Source organism: Felis catus, chromosome C1 (assembly GCF_018350175.1).
Source record: "Felis catus isolate Fca126 chromosome C1, F.catus_Fca126_mat1.0, whole genome shotgun sequence".
NCBI classification, from domain to species: domain Eukaryota; kingdom Metazoa; phylum Chordata; class Mammalia; order Carnivora; family Felidae; genus Felis; species Felis catus.
The window spans coordinates 111,596,166-111,607,917 of NC_058375.1; the positions used below are offsets into that span (position 1 = coordinate 111,596,166).

The 11,752-nt window shown below is 44.9% G+C and overlaps 1 protein-coding gene across 4 annotated transcripts in view; it reads left to right on the plus strand.

Annotated features, from left to right (window-relative positions):
* The window catches only part of CYP27C1 (cytochrome P450 family 27 subfamily C member 1), a 37,038-nt gene extending 25,551 nt beyond the window's left edge, over positions 1–11,487 (plus strand). For all 4 annotated transcript variants that reach the window (XM_023259214.2, XM_045033578.1, XM_023259212.2 and 1 more), the window contains exon 9: positions 10,875–11,487. In XM_023259214.2, the coding sequence (XP_023114982.2) occupies positions 10,875–10,997 (123 nt within the window). In that variant the 3' untranslated portion in view covers positions 10,998–11,487. The remainder of the gene's footprint in view (positions 1–10,874) is intronic.
* The last annotated feature ends 265 nt before the right edge of the window (positions 11,488–11,752 follow it).

Consider the following 11,752-nt stretch of genomic DNA (forward strand, 5'->3'; position numbering starts at 1 on the left):
GAGAGAAGGAGACACAGAATCCAAAGCAGGCTCCAGGCTCTGAGCTGTCAGCACAGAGCCCCACGCAGGGCTCGAACTCCCCAACTGTCAGATCATGACCTGAGCTGAAGTTGTATGCTTAACTGACTGAGCCACCCAGGCGCCCCCTAAACTCCATTTCTAAACATGTGCCGGTCAAGTAGAAGGGGTCTGTACCTCTGTACCTGGCAGGGCTGCGAGACGACTGAGGTGCCTGGTACCCAGGGAGAATCAGCTCGAAGCTGCCCCATTTCCCTTCTCCAGCGAGCAAGCAGGGCCCCCAGCACGGACAGTTGACGGGAGGAGGCTGGATGTCCTCCAAACCGAAGGGAAGCTGAGCAGCCAAACACCAGGAAGGACCAAGGGCCCCGGGCTGCAGGACCTGTGGGCAGCCCTCTCCCAGCCTGGGGTTCCTGTTCCATGAGGTGTGTGATGGGCTTGGCCGGTGACAGGTGCCCTGACCCAAGGTCACTGCTGGAAAAGAAAAAAGTCTCCAGTTACTTTTAGCTACCATATGGCTCTCATTTAGTACTGAAAATATCCAGTCCCGTGTGAAGAAAACGTCCCTGAACTTCACTCACAGCCGAGCCCTCTGCACCCTCAGCTCTGGGCAGCTCAGGGAAGCCCATGGAGGGACGGACAGGTCGGTGTCTGTCTCTCCTGCCATGTCCTGAGTCTGGAGCTGGCAGAGGAACAGGAGGTGGTGGGAAGGGGAAGGGTGGCTTCTGCCTTTAGGCCCTTTGGGCCTGAGCAGACATGCAAAGCTGACTCTCACTCCTCGGGCTTTCCTGATGAGGAACCTCCAACTGTCGCTCCAAGAAGCAGGCAGTGCCCCTCCTCCAGGTGGCTTCTTACAAGTGCCCCCCGGCCCTGGGGCACACGGGGTCCACTTCTGCCTGGGTCCCCTGGCCCCTCCAAAGTCTCCCCTTGGGCAGAATCTAAGCCCCCTGCCAGACTCTGTTGTCCCTGTTCTTGATGGACACAGTTGCTTCCCTGTGTGTCCGGGCTTGTGTGGGGAGTCTTTTGGGGGTGAGCCGGGCACCAGTGCAGGTACCCCACAGCCTGCAGGCAACGAGCGTCAGCTCCCTCTGAGTGGCTCACTCAGGCTGGGGTGAGGAGGTAACCCCAGGCAGGGGCTGGGTGAGCCGGAGTGCGGGCTGCTTGTCACCCGCTGCCTCAGCTCAGAGAGACACAGTCCTGTTGCCTTGGTCACAGCTGCTCTCACAGAGACCTTGTTATGCGCCTTCCACAGGACTCCAGGAAGCCACTCGGACTGGTCCTAGCTGACACCGGGGACAGGACAGGCCCATACTGGACAAAGTGGCAGGCATGGCTGTCTGCTCCAGCGTTTTCGTACTTTTGTGGATAAGGGTCAGAGCTGTTACCTGGAACAGGCCCTCTGAGCCCTGTCTGGAGTGGAAAGGGGGCCACTTACAGCCTGCCTGTTGTCATGTCTTCTAATTCTATGACCTTTTTTTTTTTTAAGATCTTATTTTTAAGAAATCCCTACACCCAAAGTGGGCCTTGGACTTGTAACCCTGAGATCGAGTGTCTCATGCTGTACTGAGCCAGCCAGGAGCCCCTCTATGACCCTCTCTTGATTTAAATTGCTAATTTAATTATACCATGATCTGTATGATGTTGTTGAAACTTGCTCTGTGGTCTCAGACAGGGTTAATGTTTTTAAATGTTGCATGTGTGCTTGTTGGGTGCAGGGCTCAACATATGTCTTATTAGGCCCGGCTTGGTGGTGTGTTGTTGAGAACAGCTGTCTGCCTATTAATGTCTGAATGCCAATTATTGGAAATGCTGTGTTCAAAATTCCCAGTACAATTGTGGGTTTATCAGTTTTTGACTAATATATTTTGAGGTCATGTTATTAAGTGCATTCAAGTAAAGTGTTTTATTTTCCTGGTGAACCATCCATATGTCATTACCATTATTGTTATCACTGATCGCCTCCAGGCACTTTTGCCTCAAAGTGCATTTTCATCTGCCATTTACGTAGCTACTGCAGCTTTATTTTATTGCCTGGCATTTCTGTTCCTTGTTATTTCCCTTCTACCGCCCTGGCCCCCGCAGTCTCGCCATGGTCTTATGTCCTGGATGTATCTCTTGTAAGTGCAACATAGCTGGATTGAAAAACTGTCCCATTTGGTTACCTCTGTCATTTGACTCTTTTTAAGTAGGTTTCATGCCCATCACGGAGCCCAATGCAGAGCTTTAACTCACAACCCTGAGATCAAGACCTCAGCTGAAATCAAGACTCGGATGCTTCACTGACTGAGCCACCCAGGCATCCCCCATCATTTAACTCTTAACATTTCTTGTGATCACGGATACATTTGGATTTACCTTACGTTTTATTTTGTGCTTTGTGCTTAACTTCTTCTCTCCCTCCCTCTTCTTTGATTTTCCTTTCCTGACGTCTTTTATGATTTGAGTTTTCGTTCCCTTTCCCCTCTCCCCTGGCTTGCCAATGATGCATTCTCTTCCTACTCTTTTAATGATTATCCCTAAACTTTTTTTTTTTAAGATTTTATTTTTAAGTAATCTCTACACCCCACATGGGGCTCAAACTCACAACCCCGAGATCAAGAGTCACACACTCCACCGATGGAGCCACCCAGGCTCCCTTTCCCCTAAACTTTTAACGTTCATACTTCACAAAGTCTGCAATTAATCTGCATCTCCACCTTCTCCTCTAAATGCAGGGACATCGGCAGGGTTTAATTCTGACCCCATGTTTCTGTCTTACCTGTTTCCCTTGCCCCATGTTTTAGTTTCACCTTTTTACATCCACATTATTTACTATCATAATTATGGTTTTATAGTGTTAAGTACTCATTTAGATTTATATATTCACCTGGTTCTTTGTCATCCATTTATTTCCTGCATTTCAGATCCTTTTTCTGGTTTTAATTTCTTCCTTCTGAAGTACATCATTTAGAAGTTGTATCTGTCAAAATCTGTTAGTGGTATACCAGGGATGTTAGTCAACATGATTGCAGTTAACCCTGCTGTCTGGCATATTTGAAAGTTGTCAAGAGAGTAGGTGCTAAGAGTCCTCATCACAAGGAGAAAACTCTTTTTTTCTTTCTTTCTTTTATTTTTTTGTATCTATAGGAGACGAGGATGTTAACTAAACTTATCGTGGTAATCATGTCACAGTATATATAAGTCAAATTATTACGTCATACACTTTTTTAATTTTTTATTTTAAAGTTTATTTGGAGAGATTGTTTTATTTGAGAGACATTTTATTTTGAAGTTAATTTTGAAAGACAGAGAGAGAGAGAGAGTGAGCATGAGCAGGGGAGGGGCAGAGAGAGTGGGAAAGAGAGAACCCCAAGCAGGCTCTGCGCTGTCAACACAGAGCCCAATGCAGGGCTCAAACTCACGACCCTGAGATCAAGATCTGAGCTGAGATCAAGGTCGATGCTTAACCAACTGAGCCACTCAGGCACCCCTATGCTGTACACTTTAAACTTATACAATGCTGTCTGTCAGTTTTATCACAATAAAACTGGAAAAAAAATTCTAAGAAAAACCCTATATGAAACAAAACAAAACAAATCTATTGGTAGGAGACTCAGTTTTGCCTGGAAATGTCTGTTTCATGCTCCTTTTTTTTTTATGGTTTTAAATTTTATATAAATAGTACCATACTCCACAACCTGCTTTATTCTGCCAACATTAAGTTATGTATTCATGTTGTTACATGTAGCTCTATTTCTTTCATTTGAACTCTCCATAGTATTAATTATAGTAATATAGCACAGTGTATTTACTCATAGACTTGCAAGATGCTTTCTCTTTTTTTTTTTTTTTAATTTATATCCAAGTTAGTTAGCATATGGGACAATAATGTTTTTAGGAGTAGATTCCAGTGATTCATCCCCTAGGTATAACACTTCATCCCAACAAGTGTCCTCCTTAATGGGCCTTTCCCATTTAGCCCATCCCCCCCACCCACAACCTCTCCAGCAACCTGTTTGTTCTCCATATTTAAGAGTCTTTCATGTTTGTCCCCCTCCATGTTTTTATATTATTTGTGCTTCCCTTCCCCTATGCTCATCTGTTTTGTATCTTAAATTCCACATATGAGTGAAGTCATATGATATTTGTTTTTCTCTGACTAATTTCGCTTAGCATAATACCCTCTAGTTCCATCCACGTTGTTGCAAATGGCAAGATTTCATTCTTTTTGATGACCGGGTAATACTTCATTGTGTATATATATACCATGAAAGATGCTTTTTCAACTAATGGTTTATTTTAAAATGAGAGTTACTACTATGCTTTTTTTGTGAAAAAATTCAAACACCACACATATAGAATAATGAGCCTCATGTATCCAGCCTCAACAATCAACTCATAGTTGATAGCTTTACATTTATCTCTACTTACTAGATTTTTCTGAGGTAAACGCTATACATTATATAGTTAAATGTCTTAATAGTTCAATGTACATCTCTCAAACATAAGGAATATTTAAAACAGATAACTATAATATCACAATAACACCTAAAAAGTTAACAATGATTCATTATTATTATGAACTATCCAGTCAGTGCTCGAACATCCAATTGTCTCTTGAATATAATTTTTAACATGGTTTGAATCAGTTCAAATAAGGTCTATTCGCTAAGATTGGCTGATTTGTCTCAAGTTTTTTTTTAGGGTTCTCCTTCGCTTCTTTTTTTTCTCTTCTTAAAATTTCCTTGTGATTTGTTTGTTGAGAAAACCAAGTCATTTGTCCTGTGAAATCCTCCACAGTCTGAATGCTGCTGATGTCATCCTTCTTGTATCATTTAGAATGTTCTTCTATTCTCTATTTTCCCCGCATATCTGTGGCTGGATCTAGAGGCCACCCTCATCATTGATTAATTGAGTTGAGTAAGAAACTCCACATTGGTAATTATTCTCTCTCAACACTTTGAAGATATTATTGCGTTGTCATGATGCTTTGGTTATTGTTGTTGAGAAGTCTGAGGTCAGTGTAGGCAATTTATCTTTTCTGTCCAACTGTCCTTGGCTTTGGAGTCCTACGATTAAATTATTTTTATTTATCTTACTCATTATAATCCCTGAATTGGAAGATTCATGTCCTTCATCAAATCTGGAAAATTCTCAGCCATTACTTTTTGAAAAAATTTCTTTTTTCCTTTTCTCTCCGTACTCTTCTACAGGAACTTCTATTAAATGTAAGTTGGCTCTTCTCATTTTGCCTTCCATGTCTCTTATCTTTTCTTTCAGGACTCCCATCTCTGTCTCTCCTGAGTGGTATTCTTAGGAATATCTTCAGACTTATTTTCCAGTTTATTATTGTTCTTTCAGCTGTGTTTTATATGCTACTGAACACATCCACTGAGTGTTCCATTTCAATAACCATTGTTTTCCATTCCATAAATGCTATTTAGTTCATTTTCCTGCATGCCTGGTAACATATTTTAATAATATCTTGCTCCTTTGCTACACTTTGATTCCTTCCTTTATTCTTGTTTAAAAAAATGTTTATTCATTTTGAGAGAGAGAGAGAAGCGTGTGCACAGAGGAGGGACAGAGAGAGGGAGAGAGAGAATCCCAAGGAGGTTCCCACTGTCAGCGCAGAGGCTGATATGGGGCTCAAACACAGGAACCCTGAGATCATGACCTGAGCCTAAATCAAGGGTCAGACACTTAACTGACTGAGCCACCCAGGCACCCCCGATTCCTTCTTTTATTCTTTACTAAATTTAAAGATACTTATTTTATAATCTGATCAACTTGTTCTGTTATTGAGAGTTCTTAGGAGTCCAGTTCAATGGCTCACTGTTTCCTTTGACTCTTGCTCACAATGGCTAGTTTCTTCATTCACTTTGTGGTTTTGGATTATGCATCCCTATCGGTGGTGCCTCATCTGTAGAGCACATGCAGCCCAGATTGAGGGTGTGTTCATCCAAAGGAACTTTATATTTGCATTTTCCAGATGCATCCAGGGTATTAATGCTTGAAACAGCTATTTTCTTATTTCTTGGCAGTTGGTTTCTTGGACGATGAATGAGGGCACCTCTGTGGCTGTGTTATTCTCATGGGAACGTTATGAGACAGTCCGGACAAACTCCTTTGTCATTTTGCCACCGGAAAGATTTTTATTTATCTCTGAAGTCAGCCCTTTAGAGTCTCTGGCTTTGTGGGGGCTCAGTTCTAACTCAGTGCTCAGGGCATGTCTCCTGCCCTCACGGCAGGTGGGCTCTCTTCCTTGTATTCTTCCCTCTCAATCCAGCATGTCTTGTATATGTTCCTGGAGCATAAGAGCAAAGAGAAAGATGGCTCCGGTGCCCCATGTGGGGCACGTTTTGGAACAAACACAAGTGCAAGAAGTGAGGTCTTGAATATGAATGATCTTGATGGGTTCCAGGGTCGGTGGCATCACACACGATGGCAGTGGCCAAACACCCCATCCTGTGCATTTCTTGGGAGGCCATCTAGAAGAGGCAGAAGATTTTAGTCACTGCCAAATGCTTTGTTTTCTCTAAAGGCTCTAATTTAGCTCTTGGATAAGAAAAACCCTCCCTAGAACTCTCCTGGCTCATTTCATGCTGAGGAGCCAACCCTGTGTCAGCCACTGGGCGGGCAGGAGAGCAGTGGGAGCAGAAGGCCCCATAGAGAGTGAACCCGCTGTCATGAGTAAGTGCTGGCCTCCAGGGCAGGTCTGCGTTTGTCGGAGTGGTAAAACCATGAGGACTCCCCGGGTACCCAGAGTGGGTTTTTAAATGTCAGGCATGTGGTAGGTGGTTGTGTTAATATTACCACCCATATGGATTTTAAATTATAGCCTCAGTGAAAAGCAAGGATTACAGTGTGGCTTGCAGAGGCCTTCCTGGATCCCCCAGAGCCTGAGTGGGATCCGAGAGGCAACCACGAGTGGGCTGTTCCTGCAACGTGATGTCAAGACAACCCCAAGGGACCCCCAAGGATGTTTGAAAGTGCCTTCTGTGTGACAGAACATATGGCCAAAACATATTTCACTCAAAACTAAAATTTTTTTAAATGTTTATTTATTTTTGACAGAGAGAGAGAGAGAGAGAGAGAGAGAGAGAGAGGGTTGGGGAGGGGCAGAGAGAGAGGGAGACACAGAACTCAAAGCAGGGCTCCAGGCTCCACGCTGCCAGCACAGAGCCTGACATGGGGCTCGAACTCACAAGCTGTAAGATCATGACCTGAGTGTTGGACCCTTAGCTGACTGATCTACCCAGGCACCCCTAAAACTAAATTTTTAAAAAGAAAACATACAAACCGTTTTGGCTTTTGGTGGAGTCAGAAAGAGACAAGTTACACCCTCCTCCAGGGTGTGGAAGCAATTTCCATAAATAGATTATTCCGGAAGAGCAGCATGGGGCTCTGTGAGCAAATGACCCCCTGCTCCCTGCTAGCCCTGCCTCAAGGGAGACCAGGGGACAGGAGCCATAACTGTGATCCATTCGGGCAGCAGGTGGGCACCAAAGTTGTGTCTCACTATAATCCCGAGCACCACTGCCAGGTGAGGCTTCCCCAAACACTTGCTATCTTCACCCTGCCCTGAAGCTCTTGAGATGAGTTGCAGGACGCTGGACACACCTCTGGGCTTTGATGCAGACACATGGAAGTTTGGGTCTGTCTAGACCTCAGTTCGGTCCAGCACTTGACTCTGGCAAGCAGTCCAGGACCTTGAGGTCTTCATGTAAACACGACAGATGGAATAGCTATCTTGCTGGGTCAGGGTTAGGTAGGAAGGATGCTGCGGGCCTTTCCCTGCAGTAATTAATGAAGCAGGTGGCATGGGTAACCAGTCAGCACTAACTGCAGTCCAGTAAATCCGAGGGGGGGCCACGCTGATTTCTGAGTCACGGGTTAGTGTGGTTCTGAGGACAGGAACCACTTGTGGGCTGGTCCTGGGGGATTGAGCCATTCCAAAGTCATGGCTCAGATGGGAAAAGGGCAAAAGGAACTGGGGTGAAGTCCAGGTGGCCTCAGAGGCCACTGGCAGAGAGGAAGTGCACAGCGTGGTGTGTGGGCTGCAGCTGGGCCCGAGTCCTGGCCTCCCTGCTGACACACCGCAGGACTTGGGAAGTGACCAGTCCTCCCTGTGCCCGGATCCTCACTGGCCCGCCTCTGGTGGCAGTGGTGACCTCTCAGAACTTCCTGGGAGGCTGTCTGGCCCTGAGAAGAAGGTCTATTATCATGATTCTCTCTGAGTCTGTTTCTTCCCTCCCTTCCTCCCTGCCGGCACATTCTGTCTTACCAGAGCCCGTGCTGACCTGCGGCTCCTGAGGACACAGCTTCTTCACTTTCCCGTGTGGCCCTGATGCTCCCCATGGCTTCCGTTCCCCATCTCAGCTCATGCTGGAGCCGGCTCGGCCCTGGCTGCCATCTGGTCCCGTGCTGGCTCATGGGAGCTGACCGTTGTGTTTTAAGCTATGCTCAGAATCGGTCATGGCAAACACAACTCCAGTGGCCTCTGATGCCAGCTTCCCGGAGTTGGGCCAAGTTTTACGGGTTAAGGACACCGTCCTTTGCAAGACTGCCCTCACTTCAGACACCTGGCACCAGTTCAAGGGTCCCCAGGCCACCCTCACATCTGACCACCTGGCTACAGATTTAGGGGTTCTCACCACCCCCTCAGATTCAATAATTACTAGAAGACTCAGAACTCAAGAGATTGCTGCACTTATGACTGCAGTTTTATTATGATGCAGGGATGCTAATCAGAACCAGTCAAGGTGAGAGATGCATCAAGGGGAGATGCCCCCAGGGATACATTATCTTCCTGGCACATCGACGTTGCCGGCCAAGGAAGCTCGCCCGAGCTTTGGTGTCAGAGTTTTTATTGGGATTTCATTATGTGGTCATGATCGATCGAACTGGGGGCCATGTGACTCCATTTCCTGCCCCCTTTCCCCCCAGGGTCAGGCTGATGTCATATCACTCAAAATCCCAACCCTGTAATCACATGGTTGGTTTCTCTGGCATCACCAGCCTCCTTCCTGAGTCACCTTGCTAGCATAAACCATCAGGTGTGGTCCAAGGGATCTGCCACAGATAACACTGGGGACATTCCAGGGGTTTAGGGGCTGCCTCCCAGGAACCAGGGGCAAAGGCCAGACTGTTTATTATGTATAATAAACTCCAAGTTAGTGCCCATTGTCTCTCCAACCACTGCTCCTTTCCATGGTTCCCCACCCCTGTTTCTAAGAGCAAACACTGGACAGACCAGATTCATCTTTCCCCACCAGGCAATGTCCCAATTTGGGAGTAAACCTCTGATCAAGTGTTGCTGGTTCAATCAAGGGGGACAGGAGATGGGACATCTAGTCTTTCTTCAACTATAGCCATGAAGTGGCCAATTTCCTGTCACTAGGGCTCCGGGAGCAGAGGGTACCCTGATTGGTATATTTGCTGTGTTAGGGAAGAAATGTCAGATATGCAATCAGATGGGGTGGTTTTCATTTTGGCTCCTTAAGGTGCTTTGACATCACACTTTTCTCCAGGGAGGCTCATCTTGTCTCTCTCTCTTTCTTAAAAAAATTTCTTCACCAGTGTTCTCAGTCTTGTGGCCCATGCACACAGCCTGCCCTTGTGGGGTCTCCTTCCCACCTGCAGTTCACTATTCTGAGGCTAAGACCAAGGAGGTGGATCAAGTGTGTTTTCAGAAATCAAGACATCAACATTTTTCTTGGGGCACCTGGGTGGCTCATTTGGTTAAGCCTCTGACTTCGACTCAGGTCACGATCTCGTGGTTCGTGAGTTCAAGCCCCACATCCGGCTCTGTGCTGACAGCTGGGAGCCTGGAGCCTACTTCGGATTCAGTGCCTCCCTCTCTCTCTGCCTCTCCCCACTCATGCTCTGTCTCTCTCTCTGTCTCTCAAAAATAAATAAACATTAAGAAAAAGACAATTGTCTCAAAAACAACAAATATTATGAAGCATCTACTTTGTAGTAGGTTACGAGGAGGAAGAAGTGTATAAAGCTCCAGAATGGCTGTCTGATAGAAAGAAAATATGAGCCACATATGCAATTCTACAGCCACACTAAAAATGTAAGAAGAGACAGGCCAAATTAACTTTAATCATGTGTTTTAAATTTCTCTTTAAATGTTTATTTATTTTTGAGACAGAGAGAGACAGAGCATGAATGGGGGAGGGTCAGACAGAGAGGGAGACACAGAATCCAAAGGAGGCTCCAGGCTCCGAGCTGTCAGCACAGAGCCCGACACAGGGCTCAAACTCACAGACCTTGAGATCATGACCTGAGCCGAAGTCGGACACTCAACTGACTGAGCCACCCAGGCGCCCCTTAATCATGTGTTTTTAAAAAATTTTTAATTCAAGTGAGTTAACAGGGTAGTCTTGGCTTCAGGAGTAGAGCCCAGTGATTCATCTCTTACATATGACACCAAGTGCTCATCCCAACAAGTGCCCTCCTAATGCCCGTCACCCATTTAACCCATCCCCCCCACCTACCTCGCCTCTTAACCCAATAAACCCAAAATATCTTTTCAATATGTAATTGATGTAAAAATTACTAATGAGATATTTTACAACTTGTTTTTCAATGTGTTCAAGATCTGCTGTGTACTTTATGCTCACAGCACAGCTCAGTGTGAACGAGCCCCAACTCAAGTGCTCAACAGCCTTCTGGGGTCAATGGCTGCTGTATTAGATACACAACTACATGTTTATTATATATATATATATATATATATATATAACATAATTTAATATATTTAATGTTATAACATATATATAGTATGTGTGTATATGAACACATGTATATACGTATGCATATGTGTGTATATATATGTATGTACATATATGATCTGTTTTCTCTCATAGAGTAACAACATTGGAGAAAAGCATCCTCAGGAGGCCCCGAGCCTATATCCTGGTTCCACTGCTTCCTGGCAAGTTACTAGTCTTCCCAAGCCACTGCTTTCTTCCCTTGTGTCACACGGGTAATAATGCCTACACAGAATGGTTGGGAGGGGTAAATGAGACTCTATATGGCACGGGGCAGGTGATTAATAAATAGCTTATTCCCCTGTTCTCAGATACTTGAAGTAGGGACACGGATAAGGATGGTAAGTTGGGTCCTGACCCACCTTGACCAGAATTACTCCTCTTCTTCTTCTTCTTCTTCTTCTTCTTCTTCTTCACTAGGAAAAAGTATTATTTTAACAACGTTATTAACAGTAGGTACTATACTTACTCCTGACCTTGAAGTTCCAGCTAATGCATGCTGGAAGCTAGATTCAAACCCTGGTCTGTCTCATGCCAGAGCTCACACACTTAACAGTTCAACATCCCACCTCCCTTCAAAACTCAGCTGGGAAGACAGAAGAATAATGAACAAACGTACAAAGGATCCTTAATTCTGTGAATAATTCTTTGTCTTAACTTAGCTACCTTATATTGATTAAATCTCTCAATAAAAATGTGTTTTAATGTCTGAAACGTGTTTAATTTGTTTTTTTAGCTAAATATTACTTTTTAAAAATTAGTTCTGATAGGTGTTTATTTTTATTTTTTTATTATATCTTTAAAAAAATTTTTTAAACTTATATCCAAGTTAGTTGGCATATAGTGCACTAATGATTTCAGGAGTAGGTTCCAGTAATTCAACCCCTATGTATAATCCCAGTGCTCATCCCAACAAGTGTCTTCCTTAATGCTCCTTACCCATTTAGCTCATCCCCCACCCACATCCCCCGCAG